This window comes from Monopterus albus, unplaced genomic scaffold (assembly GCF_001952655.1).
Source record: "Monopterus albus unplaced genomic scaffold, M_albus_1.0 scaffold3.1, whole genome shotgun sequence".
Classification (NCBI taxonomy): domain Eukaryota; kingdom Metazoa; phylum Chordata; class Actinopteri; order Synbranchiformes; family Synbranchidae; genus Monopterus; species Monopterus albus.
In genome coordinates, this window is record NW_018127883.1 from 11,263,282 (window position 1) to 11,279,021 (window position 15,740).

The 15,740-nt window shown below is 41.5% G+C and overlaps 3 protein-coding genes across 10 annotated transcripts in view; 2 read left to right on the plus strand and 1 right to left on the minus strand.

Annotated features, from left to right (window-relative positions):
• The window catches only part of apbb1ip (amyloid beta (A4) precursor protein-binding, family B, member 1 interacting protein), a 37,062-nt gene extending 33,982 nt beyond the window's left edge, over positions 1-3,080 (plus strand). For both annotated transcript variants that reach the window (XM_020602361.1, XM_020602369.1), the window contains one exon: positions 499-3,080. In XM_020602361.1, the coding sequence (XP_020458017.1) occupies positions 499-1,104 (606 nt within the window). In that variant the 3' untranslated portion in view covers positions 1,105-3,080. The remainder of the gene's footprint in view (positions 1-498) is intronic.
• On the plus strand, positions 2,902-11,121 carry pdss1 (prenyl (decaprenyl) diphosphate synthase, subunit 1). Its single transcript, XM_020602446.1, has 12 exons — positions 2,902-3,080; positions 3,321-3,542; positions 4,341-4,408; positions 5,146-5,278; positions 6,419-6,549; positions 6,753-6,894; positions 6,996-7,107; positions 7,744-7,853; positions 7,954-8,034; positions 8,266-8,379; positions 8,583-8,663; positions 9,484-11,121. Exons 2-12 carry the CDS (start codon positions 3,387-3,389, stop codon positions 9,622-9,624), a joined length of 1,269 nt encoding a protein of 422 aa, XP_020458102.1. The 5' UTR covers positions 2,902-3,080; positions 3,321-3,386; the 3' UTR covers positions 9,625-11,121.
• Positions 10,741-15,740, minus strand: part of abi1a (abl-interactor 1a) — a 37,983-nt gene continuing 32,983 nt past the window's right edge. For 4 of the 7 annotated variants that reach the window (XM_020602383.1, XM_020602390.1, XM_020602410.1 and 1 more), the window contains 4 exons: positions 15,128-15,361; positions 13,695-13,781; positions 13,105-13,290; positions 10,741-13,019 (listed from right to left, as the gene is read on the minus strand). In XM_020602383.1, the coding sequence (XP_020458039.1) occupies positions 12,844-13,019; positions 13,105-13,290; positions 13,695-13,781; positions 15,128-15,361 (683 nt within the window). In that variant the 3' untranslated portion in view covers positions 10,741-12,843. The remainder of the gene's footprint in view (positions 13,020-13,104; positions 13,291-13,694; positions 13,782-15,127; positions 15,362-15,740) is intronic. The other 3 variants (XM_020602400.1, XM_020602425.1, XM_020602435.1) reach the window with 1 other exon arrangement.

Consider the following 15,740-nt stretch of genomic DNA (forward strand, 5'->3'; position numbering starts at 1 on the left):
ACTAATTATTCCGATTCACCCAATACATGCAAGTGTTCAGAAAGTTATTAGTTCAGAAAATAATTGGATTAATCAATGGCAAAAATGATCAGTTGCAGCCCTGAAGTAAACAATAAACTGAACTCAAATGACTGTTTGAGAACTTTCTCTTTTGTATACAGTTACTACCCAATTACATTATGCTTTCCAGGAAACTGCCTTAGAAATTACAGAAACAAATTAAAGTGTTACTGCTAATTCTCATGTTTGAAAAACTAGAACCAGTGTTTGGCATTTTTGATTAATTATTGAAAAGGGTGCTCCACCGATTTGTTATGTATTATTAAAGTTGGACGACTCACAAAAAGCAGAATCAACTAAGCAGAGATGTCCTGACTTGTAGTCCTTGGTATGAGTCAAGCTAAAAACTGCTGAATCCTATATTTCCCATGATGCCACTCACAGCATCAATTCAGTGTAGAAGTGTAGACCCCCTGTATCATTATGTTATCTCCTCAGGACTTTGGAAATGTTCTACCCCCACCACCATTTGAGGTTCTTCCCCCACCACCTCCAGACCCATTCCTCCCTCCTCCACCGCCTCCTCTGGCTGCCAAGAGTTGCGCAAAGCGACACCAGCCAACCAACTTCCCCCACCATCCACAAGCGGTGGACAACCTCCCTCCTCCACCACCAACCCCACCAACTGACGACCTTTCAGAGACCCCACCAGACTTCCTTCCACCCCCTCCTCCAGCCTCTGGTTTTGGTACACTGCCACCCCCTCCTCCACTGCATGCGAACTCTCTACCACCACCACCTCCTCCAGCTAGTTTTGAGGCTATGGACCAGTCTTTGCCTCCTCCACCACCAGATCCAGGGTTTTTGCCACCTCCTCCACCTCAGCCAGTATTCACTGGGGCTGGAGCACCTCCTCCGCCTCCACCACCTCCTCCACCTGCTGCTGCTGCTCCTGCCCCAAGAGCAGCGGTGCGGCCCACTGGATCAGTTAGGAAGATGCCTCCTGCTCCACCAGCGAGGACTACACCCTCATTGCAAGGAGGAGATGGAGACTTCATGTCAGAACTGATGCTAGCCATGCAGAAGAAGCGTGGCAATCAATAACCTGGGAGCCGAATTTAAACAACCTTTTTTAATTTTGCCCAAACAGCTACTCTTTACATCGTAGTTGAAGCCGGTGGAGGTTAACACAGACTTAATCTCTTCAATAATATAGGCATTCATCAATCCAAGATTCATTGTTTTATGTACTTGTCTAAGACACAACCAAATGTATTCTTTAGACCAAAGAGTTGAACCTATAAGTTAAACTTGGATTCAGAGACAATGGTGACTTTTATTTACAAAAAAGTAATGCTCTCAAGACTTTTATAGAATTGTATATATTGTCAAATGTTTGCATGGAGGGCTGTAAATACTGTTAAATACATACCCAGTTAGTACTGTCACCTAAATAATAGCTCCCAAGTACATAGGTAAAAAGTCTTGGTGGCATAAAAAAATGTATGAATAACATAACATAATTTGATTGAATTAGTAGTCTTCTTCCTATAATCAGACAAAACCTGCTGCCAGTAGATGTTTAAAACATATGGTATATGGCATACTGTACATAAATCTAAAGCAGCAACTCTGGATTAAAGTTCAATTTAATTCCCCAGAGACACAAAGAAATACAGAATAATGAACAATCACTGGACCGGCTCTGGTGTGTGCCTACTGAACTGTATGTAAATAGGGTGAAATGTTGTGTATATTGAAAAAAAATGACAAGACATCTTCCAAATCAGAATCTTTGTGTTTATTCCAGCAGCAATCTAAAATTAAAAGATGCTTAACTCATGAGTAACTGTTGAAGAACAGCTGAGTTTGAACCTCTTAGCCCACAGTGGCGGTCTTGCTGCATAGCCCCTCCTCTGCAGTTTCTTGTGTAACAAAGGGGGAAGAGAGGATATGGTAGAGCAGCCTCACCTAGTGGCAGAAACATGTCACAGCTTGTCACAGATAAGTAAAGCAACATTACTCTGGTTTTGGAAACTGGCATTTATATGTTTTATAGCAGTTATTTACCAGATAATGTACATACCTCAGAAAACCCATTCATTTCGGCTTTCCTTATGGCAGACTCGGCCATCAGCACATATTTACATGTGTGAGATGCAATCAGTGTTTCTCTCAAGTCTCCATGTTACATACATTTGTAAAAGTAAATTCCTTTTTATTTATTTCACAATCTTAATATCAAATATTTACACCTTTCACAGTTGAATCAACATTAATAAGTACTGTACAGACTTACTTTTCATCCTGTTTTGACGATCCAAATCGGTGTTATTTTCTTATCTGAACAAGAAGAAAATGAACATTTCAGAAAACCCCTGGCTACCAAACCAGCGGTACAGTCAACATTACATCTTTTTGCTCACACACTGGGCCGGTTGAGGTACATACGGGGCCAATCAGAGAAGTGTTTGTGCAATGACAAGTTATCAAGAGCCCACATCTAATACACACATGAAAAGCATTAAAACATGCGTGTGTCCTCATCTGTGGAGACACAGAAATGATACAATATGTGCACATTCGATAAAGACTGAGTTTAAACTGATTTACTAGACAGAGATGAACACTGTGTCTTGTAAATATTAACTATGGTGTAATTCAAAATACAGCATGTGTCTGCTTTACACCAAAGGAGATGTTTTTATATTTGCACTGAAAAAAAAAGTTTTTGCATTGAAGCAAACTTAGTAGCGTTTATGTTTAGTTTGTGTTTCATTTATTGTCTATAATCCATCTTTACCTGATGGCCGCCATGCAGGAAATCATCAGATTGTGTTAGAGCTACATGTAAATCTAAACTTCCCTCGATAACATCATGTTGAAACTACTGTAAAAAAAAATTGTTGTCGAATTTATAGTGGCATTTGTGATGCTGCTGACGACACTGCAGCATCACCTTAGACGGGCCTTTTAAGTGGAGTTGGAAGGGATCTGGAGAATATGCAGTTTTTCACAGTACCGAGCTCATCGATTGAGAATGCTTCTGCAGAGAGGATCGATTGGTGACTAATAAAAAGGTAGGTGAACGTAATTTTCGTGGAAATATCCCATATGGCTAATTACTGTTTACAAATACTAAGTTAGCTGTTAGCCACCCAGCTAGCTACTGGCGGCGTAGCAAACACTGATGCTGATACATTTTTGGGAGAGAAAAATGTCGTACTGTTCGTTTAGATCCAAATACTACTGCATGACACGTACTTTTGTTCGAACGTAATCATGTTTCTTTGAGCTTCCTGAAACCCTTGTTATGAAAGGTCCTCCACCTACGTCACATTACTGGCTTCCGGTTCCGGCATGCCAGGCGCGTGCTGCTCGAAGACATGGCGGCTCCCTGGTGGAGGCATTGTAGGAGGTGGAGTACAGTCTGTATGAACATGAGTTCATATGAAACAGTGTGGCATTTTAACGGCAGATCTGTGTCCTCCTCCGCGTTTTTGCTGGGACAGGTGTCTTGGAGCTCAAGGCCGGGGAACGAGGTGAGTTTTCTGGCAGGCAAGACACCGGAGAGGGTGCTGTCAAACTCCGGAAGGTCATACTTGCTATCATCCGGTTCCACTTAAAGATGGTCTTATTCGGTTAAAATGTTGCTTAAGTTTTTGTGACATTTCCTGACAACTAGTCTATTGCACGAGTTTCCTGCATTTTGTAAGAATTCAAGTAACTGGTGACTTGTTGCAGAGGATGTTTGCTAGTTCAGAGTTTGATCTGAGCAAACATACAGGTCAAGACATTAGAGGGAAGCTGCACTAAGACCTATGGTTTGCTTAAGAATCTGTCTAAATAACCATAACCAGTTTGTGGCCAAGTTCCCATTCATTTCGATTATTTTTGCACCTACATAAATTCATTAAGTCCGTGCAGATTCTCAATCATCCAGGTCATGAAAAAACTTAGAAAAATCAACTGGACTAGATTTCTAGGTCGAAGACGTTTCACCTCTCATCCAAGAGGCTTCATAAGTTCTGCCCGACTGGTGTTGAGTCAGAGATATTTATCCCCATCTGTGGTGTTTTTGTGCTTTGATGGCCAACAATGTCCCCCTAACCACTGAGTCATTATAGCCCAGTATCGGTGAGCGTGTTCAAAAACAGGTAACCCATTATGAGTTGTAGAATAGAAACTCCCCCCCAGCTTTACTAAAAACAATAAAGGCATACATGAATAAGTAAATTAACCCAGGTCACTTGAATAATGCATGTTTGTTTTCTAAATGGACAAAGTTACAGTAGAATATCCTATAATCTACTCATTCTTTACCTATCGGGTCCTTCCAGAGGCAGCCTCCAGCATCACCAGCACAGAGAAACCAGAGGATGTCCAGCTTCACCTCATCCATCACCAGGCGAGTTGTGATGTGACCTGTCTGAATCAGAGGCTTTGTATTGTGACCAAACCTTTGACCACAATTTTAGTATATTGTTACATTCCTTAATGCAGTGTTTCCCAACCTTTTTGAGCCACGGCACATATTTTACATTAGAAAAATCACAAGGCACACCACCAAACAAAAGTGTCACAAAAAGTATATTTACTGAAATATAATGAAAATCTAGTCTCAATTTACTTACTCAGTGTGAAACCTGGGCCTGTTTAGTTGAACACAAAGCTGATATTCTTCCTCAAAAGCTCTCTTTTTCCGTCTTTATAGCAGTCATGCTGCCTGCTAGTGGAAGAGCATGTAATTGTTCTGCCTGTCGCTACACGCCGCTCGCTTAGAGTACGGCACACCTGATGATTTCTCAAGGCACACAGCACAGTGGTTGGGAATCACTGGCTTAATGTACACTTAGTCAGTATTTAGTAACATGCAATAATTGTATTAATGCTTTAATGCTACACGATGCCAGAACATCTATATTAAAAAGGTGTCAAGGCACGGTGTCTGGCTCAGTTGTCAGCCAAACCATAGTGATAAAAAAAAAAAAAAAGTATTTTTCAGATACGCAGCCTCATAATCACCCAGTTCAGTAAATTTCTTAATGTACAACTTCTAATGTTAGGCTGTTTACAAAGAGTGCATTTTTAAATGTAACTTCTGAACAACTGTATGTTTCACGTTTATTCTTTCTCCCTCTTCAGAAACAAGGCACAGATACTGGGTCCCACACTTCAGTCCTGCTGGTGCAGAACGATACACAGTGATGCAAAACACAAGGATCCCTTCACCTTAGCCCAGAGAGACCTAAAGAGTTTATATGATGACATCAAAAAGGTACATTTTCCATAAAATCTTTGAAATGGCACCATCAAAGTATAGATTAGTTTTATGGTAAAATGAGTGTCAGGAGAGGAAATTAAAAAACATGTCATTTTGGTTGTACTACATTAAAGAAAACTTGGTATAAATGGAAAAAAAAATGTTTATATAGCTTTTCAATGTTCTTTTATGTGCAGAATCATGTATTGCTCATATGCTTTATCTAAGTCTTCCTCTCTGTAAACTGATTCCCAGTTTTGCCCCATAAAATCCTCTTTTAGCCTCCTTACAGCATGTTCATTCGTCTCCCTCCTATAGAAAAGATTTGTTTTTGGCCTCTCTTTTCTATACTGGCCATCATAAACCTTTATTGAAGGGAAGCTAATATAGTGTCAAATCCTGAAGCTGCAGGAACAATTGTTCCAGTGTTGTCATCTTCAGAAATGCAATAGAGCTGAGCTCCAGTGTGGCATATGCAAATTAGAGACTTTATGTTGTGTTGTGTGACAGGTCAGCATTGAACCAGCTACATGAAAGCAGCCTAAACATTGTGCATTTAGTAGGTCATTATATTTTACATAGGTTTGACATATGAACACATAACTGTTAATTTTAACTTGCTGTACATTGAGCCAGATGCTCTCACATTGCCATTTGCAATAAAATAGATTATAAATACAGTGGCGTGCTACAATTTTTCACATTGTGAGCACCACATGATCTTGATTATCACTGCTAATATAATATCGAGTATATCTACAGCTATATTTAATGTTATATAAATTTCCATATGCTGCATTGTGCTTAAGCCCCAACACACAACTATTAACAAGCAGCCATAGCTACACTTGCACTGTGGTTGCAGCAAGTTGCTGTGGCTGCTGCTGGAGCTCGACCTGTCTGCAAAGACCTCAGTTAGCAGTTAAGGCATTTTATTGTCAGCTGGTGTTTGGTTGATGTTTATTTCAAACACCAGCTGATTATGGCTGAAATAAAAGGCATTGTCCTGCGATGGATTGGCGACCTGTCCAGGGTGTACCCCGCCTTCGCCCGATTGCCGGCCGGGATTGCCCGGGCCCCCCGGACCCCGTTCAGGGACTAAGCGGTAGAAAATGAATGAATAAAAGACATTGTATTTCTTACTCTGCTTCACAGGAACTGTTTGTATCCAGACAAGAGCTGAAGTTTCTCTGTGACTACTACTTTGATGGCAAGGGCAAGGCAATCCGACCAATGATAGTTGTCCTAATGGCCCGGGCTCTAAACATCCACAGCAACAGAGATGGGTAAAAATACACTAGCACAACATTAGTGTCCCTGTGGTCACAGTAACATTGCATAGTTTTTTGTTTTTTTTCCACTAGCCAACAAGTGAGCTGTGACACACAGAAGATGCACCCTATAAATCTTGCTCAGTTATGCTATGAAGCATAATCCAGGATCGTATTTCCCCTCACTTGCTGCTATCTGTTGTCTGCCTTCTATGCAGAGATCTGCTCCCAGGGCAGAGGGCCATAGCCATGATCTCAGAAATGATCCACACTGCCAGCCTGGTGCATGATGATGTCATAGATGGATCAGACAGACGAAGGGGAAAGAGAACCATCAATGAAGTGTGGGGTGAAAAAAAGGTAAAAATAAAACCAGCTCAGAAACCTCAACTCATGTTTGACATGTCACTTTACTTATCATTGTTTGATGGTATGTATATATTTTTTGTATTTTCTTGCAGGCTATCTTGGCAGGAGATTTCATCCTGTCCGCCGCCTCCATGGCTTTGGCTCGTATCGGTAACAACATGGTGGTGAAAGTGTTGTGCCAGGTGCTGGAGGACCTGGTGCGAGGTATGTTACAGCACTCAAACTATTCATGCAGTTTGCTCAGGGGATGTAACGATACCAAAAACCCATGGTACGATATTGCCACGATAAAAAGTCCGCAACCTGATATTTATCACAATATAAAAATTAAGAAACAAGATGAAAAAATGCCCTTTTACTAAAAATAAAAAAAGTTTTTCCATGGTTTTCCTTAACCCAAAGTGCTCCTGCTTTCCTTCTTTTTTATAGTAGAAGTAGCCAGCTGTGACCTAAGCATGTGCAAAAACCTGGCATGAATTGTCCTTGGCCCTGAATGACTAAACTGTTTGTACACTTGCCCATTTCTTGAAACATAACTGAAATGTTGCTGCTTAACAGCTGTAAAAGTCAATGATGAAGCATCCGCTATGTCAGATTGAAATTCTGTGACCTGAATGCAATTATACTAAAGAGATGACATGCAAATATCATTACATCCCTAGTTTGCTCTGTGAGTTATCAGTTTCATAATGTTTATTGTACGTTACAAGCTGCAGTTGGTGGGAGGAGCCTAATAATATACATGTGAATGTCAATGGGCTATCTAATGTGTAGAGGCAGATCGTTCCAGAGTCTGGAGCCAGGAATTCCCTACATACTGTTTTCCAACTGTGCTTCCAGGTGAATTCATGCAGCTGGGTTCCAAAGAGAACGAGAACGAGAGATTTAAACACTATCTGGAGAAAACCTTCAAGAAGACAGCAAGTCTGATTGCAAACAGCTGTAAAGCAGTATGTACGTTCTGGTTCCCCTCAAATATCTCAGCGATGGTGAAAAGACTCAGTTTCTGCACTTACTGTTTTTTGTTGACTGCCTGTTCTTTTATTTAAGGTGTCCATTCTGGTGAATTCGGATCCTGAGGTTCATGAAATAGCCTACCAATATGGGAAGAATGTGGGCATTGCTTTCCAGGTAAGATCTGATCATTCTGGCAGATCTGGTCACAGTTTGAATGTTTGTCTTTCTGAATCCCTGCCAGTTAAATCTGATATAGATATATATGATATTTTGATAATCTGTATCAGCCAGATAAAGTTTGTTTGATAAGTGGGAACCCTGTGCATTTGGTTTTCATCCACAACATTGGACTTAAACTCAGTTTACACAGCATTGAACATGTCATTATTTTTCTCTGTGCTCTAGCTGGTGGACGATGTCTTGGACTTCACATCTGTAGCCAGTCAGTTGGGGAAGCCTGCTGCTGCAGATCTCAAACTGGGCTTGGCCACAGGACCGGTCCTCTTCGCTTGTCAGCAGGTGAGACCAACGTCCACATTTCATATATACAGTAGATACAGGATGCTGCAGGTCACACGGTAGGATAGAGATTAAGGATGTGCTTTTGGTTTGGGTGTACTGGTGTGTCAGTTTTTGCAAATTATACATCTTAAGGTTGGAGCACGTAGACCTATGATTTAACCATAATGGAGAATGCCTAACCCTTTATTTTTTTTCTTCAGTTTCCTGAGCTCCATGCAATGATCATGAGGCGTTTCAGCTGTAATGGCGACGTAGATCAAGCCTGGCAGTACGTCCTCCAGGTAGGACCAATAAAATATATGGTTAATAAAAGTTTGCAGGTTCTAGAAAATATTTTGATTAAATGCAAGAGTTAAAGTCCTAAACAGTCAGTTACATTTGATCCAGTCCTCAGTACTCCGACGTCTGGTATTGAGACAAATCTATTTTCATGCTTCTCTGTGATGTTTATGGTAAATCAGCACTAATGAATATTAAAAATTAGTAATTAAATACTGTTTGACCAGAGTTTAAATGTATTGTAGTTTTAAATTGACTGTGGAACTGTAGGACTTTAAGCTGTGCAGGCACATAATATACAGGACTTCTAGTTTGCATGCTGTGGCTTTTAAGGGAGCACTGATACAAGAGAACACTGATACATGGGGTTGTACGTTTTATTTTGTGACCACAAAATGCCAGTAGTTAATTATGTTTGCAAGTTGCATAAACGTAATTCTTGTTCATTTACTAGTGAAATTAGGTGTAACTGATGGTTGTTTTGAAGCCATTTTCATACCTGTAATGATGACAGCCTTTTCTGCCAAGGGGGAGAGAGAGTAGTGGTCAAATTCCAGATTTCTCTGACACTGAATTAGAAGTGGGAGGTTGATGTGAATACTTTTTTGCCACTCGGCTGCTCCTTATTACATTTAAAACAACATTAGTCAGAACTGTGAGATTAAAGTCGGGACTCTTATTTTCTAAAGTGGCTCTAATCCTTTAATGTAGTCCAGCTGAGATGAACAATCTGGTATTTTACCAGTGGGAATGCACAACTGACAACAGGACAAACTCAATCAGCATGGAACCTGTTCTGATCGCTTGTCTGTCTTGTCTCAGAGCGATGGCGTGCAGCAGACCAACTACCTGGCCCAACACTACTGTCAGGAAGCCATCAGACAAATAAGTATGCTCAGGCCGTCCCCAGAGCGAGACGCCCTCATCAGGCTCACAGAGATGGTGCTCACCAGAGACAGGTGAACCTCCTCTGCCGGACTTCACTTCAGGCAGCTACCTCACCTCACACCTGTGTGTCTGCACAGCTCGGGGTCAAGATGACGACAGTGAATGTAGCAATGAGAGCTCAGTTCAAAAAGTCCCCAGGTGCTGTTTTTGTGCCAGTTAATAAGGTAACAAGCTGATAAGCCAGAATCAAGGGATTAAAATAGCATGGAGGGGTTTCTCTGATGTTTCATGGCTCTCTCAACCACTCCTAGCACATACATGACTGAGCCACTCAATAAGATACTTCTTATTTTATTGCAAATCCTTGTGATTTAAATTTCCTATATGGAATCCCAGTGATCATTTTGGAAATCATAAATTAACAGATTGCACTGACACATGTAACCCACTTGTACCCTCCTTTGCCTCAGACTGAGTGACTGCAGTTTGGTACATGCTACTCCTGAGCTGTGCAGCAGTGTATATTACATGAGATACAAGTGTGTGTCTAGATCTGTGTTAGAGGATAAGGTCAAGTATTTTCTATAGTGACAGTATTTTCAACAGTCCCCATGCAGAGGCTAAAACCAACAGTGAACTGCCTCAACTCACAGTTGGTATCTTTGTGTCACAGACCTCCACTGTCATTCAAAAGCACAAACATCAGAGAAACTCACCAGTGCGCTGGTTGGCATATTTCCTTATTTCTAAACACCGGACCCTGATATTTGTTAAGAATTTTCAGAGATCGTGTGCTTGAGCCTTGATTCAGATGCTGTAAACAGTTCAGGGCTTTTGGAGCAACATTTTAAAACGGCAGCAGGGTCTAGTGTGTCTTACTGAGGAAACGCCACCCAGTGCAGCAGTTTCATTTTTGTTTTTAATCGAACAACAACAACAGAGGTCTGTGGCACAGACAAAAAGGTGAATCCAGGCTGGAGACTGACAAACATTAACTGCGAGTAGATGCAGTCCGTTGGTTTTCGTCGCTGTACAGGGAGAAAATTGACAACCTTGTCCTTTAAAGTCTTTGTCTACACCTCAAAGGCCAAACAATTGTCCTGTGAAATGTCGAGATTACATCTATACTGTAAAGTGTCCTGTAACAATCAAGGCCTTGACAACAAGTACTGTGCACTCAATAAACAAAGGTTTCTTTTTATATTTAATACACCTTTGCTGCTTTGTGATTAACTCCAGCAACCACACATGCATGTTGTACATAGAATCGTTTATTATAAAAGACTAATTTTTCACTCATATGTACAAAGAGGGCAGACGGGCAGAGATCTCTACCCATGAGCTGGACACATTTTTAGTGGAAATAATATCAAGGCATGACTGTGGCAAGTAAGTTAACCATTTGGAAGGACCAGATTTTCTACATAATTTAGTCACAAATGTAGACAAACACCTTGTGCTTAAGCTAATAACCACACAAACGGTTACAATTTTTCATGTCTTTTTCCCCAAACAATTCAACCTTAGTTTCATCGGAATGTCAAGGTGGTCTTTGGAAAAAACAAAAACAAAAAAACCTCCTTGTACACCAGCAATAAAGTATGGTGAAAGGAGCATCATGATGTAGGGCTGCTTTGCTGCCATTGTGGAGGGGAAAACGAATTCATAAGTTTATCCTACGGGATATCGTCAGGGTGGCTGTCCACAAGGTGAGGCTCGGGAGGAATGCAGCAGCACAGTGACCCTAAACATTAAAGTAAACCCATTACAGAATGGCTTCAAAACAAGAAAATCTGGCATTTGGAGTGTGCCAGTAAGAGCCCAGGGCTCGACCCAACGGAGATTCTGTGGAATGACTTCACACCAGACGTCGTGGGAGCTGAAGCAGCTCTGTGAGGAGCAATGGTCCAAAACTCCTGTGCATGTCTGATCCACAGCCCCATGAGGCACTGGTTTGAGGTTAATGCTGCCAAAGGAGCTTCAACTGGTTCACTTACTTTCTCCACCAACACTTTACTGAACCCAACATTTAAACACATGAAAAACTGTTTGTGTGGTTATTAGCTTAAGCACATGGTGTTTGTCTACACTTTTGACTTAGTTGAAGATCAGATCACATTTTATCACCAAATAATGCAGAAGGTTCCAAATGGTTCACTTACCTTTTGTTGCCACTGAAGCTACAGGATCCTGAAACAGTAACTGGTGACCACCGGGTCTTGAACCTAAAGCAGCTCATTGCTGCTCTGAGAAGACGGAGGAGGTATCAGAGCCGTTTACTGGTCTACAACATAACATCTGAATTGTCACATGGCAGTGTCAGGCATGACCGTTCCAGTCTAAACATCACTGCAGACCACCTGTCGGCTGTCAGAACCACAGTCCATTATTACCTGTTAGCAAACGAGCATTTTGTCTTGCTTAGTATAAAATTCATTACAGTGATGTGACGATCTTAAAATGCTTCTTAAGTCAAAAAATGGAATTTGTTCTCTCTTGCTTCAACGAGGTGTAAATACATGTAATGGTAAACTATTTTTATGATTTTTACCTTCAAATGCAAATCAGCATTTAAAAGGCGAGACCCTGGGAAAGCTTGAAAGTTCCTTCAGAATCTAAAGTATTTTCAACAGTGGAGTAAAAATTAAAAAGGTGAATACATTTCAACATAATAGAACTTAAGACTATATTACAGCTCTTAAAAGTTTGCATGCTGTTAAGCCAAGACTGATTTTCAGGAGTAATTGTTTTTGAAAAACCCATTTACAATATTTAAACCTGTAATTTGACAAGACACCTGCAGGTATTTCCTTTAGGAATGGGCCTTATGGAGTCGAGGAGAGCACCACTGATGACTCTTACAATCTTACAGAAACCCAGGTGGCTGCAGCTCATGTAATATACAAACTGAGAGTACAAACACCTCGACCGAAGGTGCAGATGTGACAGTAACATTTCATTTGTTCCAGCAAACTAAATACTTGTTCACAAATGATTCAGTTCTATACTGCAAAGGTGAATCTAGTCTTCCGAGTTCAACCCATATGAGAATGTGCAGGCCAATTATTTAGAAACTTTTTTCCATAAATGTCCCCTCACCTGCCCGTATAACACCAAAGTAAACTAAATAGATATTACTTTTCATTATATTTGCGATCAGTAGAGGAAAGAACATTCTGCTATATCAAAAGGGGAGCATACAGTTACATCTGTGCATCCCAGGAGTCAAGGCGCTCTGTCTGTCTCTTGTTTCATTATATGACTGAATAAATAGGCTGTTACCACAGCGTCCCTTCAGTCAGCGTAGTGCATGACGGACTCCACGTAGTTCCCAGGGAAGAGGCCAGTGACGCCGTTGCACATGCCCTCAAACCAGCCGTCGTCATTCTTCTTGACAACATAAATGATCGCTCCCTCCATGAATGTCAGCTCATCATCTTTGTCCTTGATGTAGTCGTAGATGGCCACCACTGGAAACACAAAGGGAGACGTTTGTTTAGTGTATATCCAGTGGAAAACTTCAAGATGTCCATAATTTGTTCGTCCTCAGCAAACCTTTCTCGATGTAGTTCTTAGGAGCCCACTGCGGATCTCCATCAGCATAGGGGTCGTTGTAGTGCACAACGGCAGCATCCTCCTCCTCATAGTCCACTGGAGGAGGAGGCGGAGGGGGAGGAGACTCATCAAATATGGCCATGTCATCCAGAGGGGGGGGAGGAGGTGGAGTAGGTGTATCTGCAACTGTGGAACAAAGATTATTCTAGGTGGGTTCAAAAGTTCAATACCGATCAACAGTTACGGAGAGGGGAACAGCCGTGTCATGCAGGATTAATAATATGACATGCAGAAGAGCGTGTATGTAAGGTCTTAAAATATATCCATGAAGCAGGCTGCATCACTGTTAGAGCATGGATCACACATTAGGATGATGTACTGCTGTCAGCAATGCTGCGCCCCAGAAACAATAACAGAAATGTCCCCAAATAAATAAAGCTGCTTAAAATTTACATTAACTATGAAAGAACTCAAAGATATTATTCAATAGACCATTGTTGCAAGAGGTCGGCATTAACTGATCTCAAAAGAAAAACGGAAGAGGATGAACGAGCACAGTGCGAGTGGTCTGGAAATGCCTGTTCACTTACTGCTCTCCTGCATCCTGGCCACAAAGCCAGTTAGAGGTATCTGTGGAGTCAGCTGGGGCATTGGGGGAGGAGGGGGAGCGATAGACACTGAAAGCCAGCAAAGAAAAGACAGTGGTAGAGAAAGAGCAACAAAGAAAAAAGAAGAGAATGTCCATCAGTCACTAAGAATGTACAGAAGACAGTTAAGAGTGTACCCAATCCCAAGTAAATGGACTGTAAGAGGGACTGATGAAAGAAATGCATTAACACACTGCAGAAATTTTGAGCTTGGACATTTCTACTGAATGAGGCTGAGTGATATACAACAGATACAGATAAAGTGCTGAAATGGTTAGCCCCTAATCCACTGGCTAATGCTTTTTTAATGTTACATACTTTGAACCTTTTATACAGAAAATTACTAATCATTAAAATCATTGGACGAGGACTTCAGACAACTGCCTGTAGCTGCAGCATCTCACCAGATCAGACACAAATGTTGAAAGGCTGAAAAGTTCAGTAACATCTGTGACTGTGATGAGACTTCACATGGTATCTGAGACTCACAGAAGCCAGAGGATAAACTGCAGGTTACGCTTTGATTTCTACAAGTCATGGTCCCACTCACCGCACTACAAAAAATGCTCACAATGGCCACAAGGGGGTGCTGTGTGCCTTCTGTGTCTATCAACCTCATCCCCATTCCCAGGCACAGCTCCTGCACTCCCTTCAGACTTGTCAGAGTTATGCAACTTTGCAGTCCTTTGAATTGTTATTTTACATTTTCAGATGTTTCCTAGATGATTTACTCAACCCTAACCTAGGGACCAACAGAGACGCATGCACACAGGATCCTAAATGTACCTCTAGGGCAATGATCATCTTCTGGAGACAAGGCACTAAAATCTCAGTTATTTTGGTGGTTAACTAATAAATTTGTATCTACATATCCTATCTGTACAGAGAACTTGCATTTTAATGCAAAGTATAAATACACTGTGAACTCACTGAATGTAATTAGCCACATCTGGACAAGGTGTAAATGCAATTCATATATGTAGCACGATCACATTGTTAAGAGACAACTACTCCCAGCAAGTTGAAAGATCTCCTGTCTGTCTCTCCTCTCAAGGTGCAAGTAGTTATTACATCTTGAAAAAGACCTAAAGGCCTGTGAACAGCCTGTAAGTGGCGCCTAGATTTTGACAGTGCACTACCAGACATTATCTACATTGTATCAGCTGTAGAATTCAAAAGGCATTCTTCGTCATTACTGATAAGAGAAAAGTCAATAATTCTGACAGAAATGCAGCGACTTGCAACTATGTTTGTGACTACGAAAGTTAGCTTGCTTTTATTAGTGACTGTGCATGAATTGGTAGAATGAGGTTTGTGCTTCTGCGACAGTTTGGAATCTATAAAGCAAGTGGGGACTGGAGAGAGCAGGACCTTACTTGAGTTCTGACTGTAGCCAGGAGTGCCTCCATTAATATGAGGCTGCTGTTGTTGCTGCTGTTGTTGCTGTTGCAAGGAGAACTGGGATGTGACCGATGGCGCCCGGCGGTAGGTGCCCGTGGCCGAAACCATAGAGACAGAGGAATTGGAGGGGTTGTGCCGCGAAATCTGCCGTGACATGGTTCCAAACTGGGACACTGGTGCGGGGCCCAGACCAGGCCCAGGGGCCACCGCTAGACACACCCACAGACAGAAACAGAAGAGAAGAAATACAGGCAGGACCATGGGGGAGGAGGGGGGAGAGAGCACCCAAAACATGATCATCAACACCGTTAAAGATGATGTGAGCTTTTAAATACTGATTAGAGCCCCACACCTTCTGAATAAACAATCAGTAAACAATCCGATAGAGTTGGTAAGCTAGGTGAAGCACTGTGGATGGTTAATAATACAGTTACACAGACATATTTTATCAGGGATGAAACACCACAGTCCCAAGAGGCTGATTAAATCTTGCACTGTAAGCTTCTTTAGATATGCAGCAAAGAAAGATTCAGTGTAGAACAAGAAGAGCAGGAGCAGAACAGACGAGCCTATCAGGTTTCAACAGAA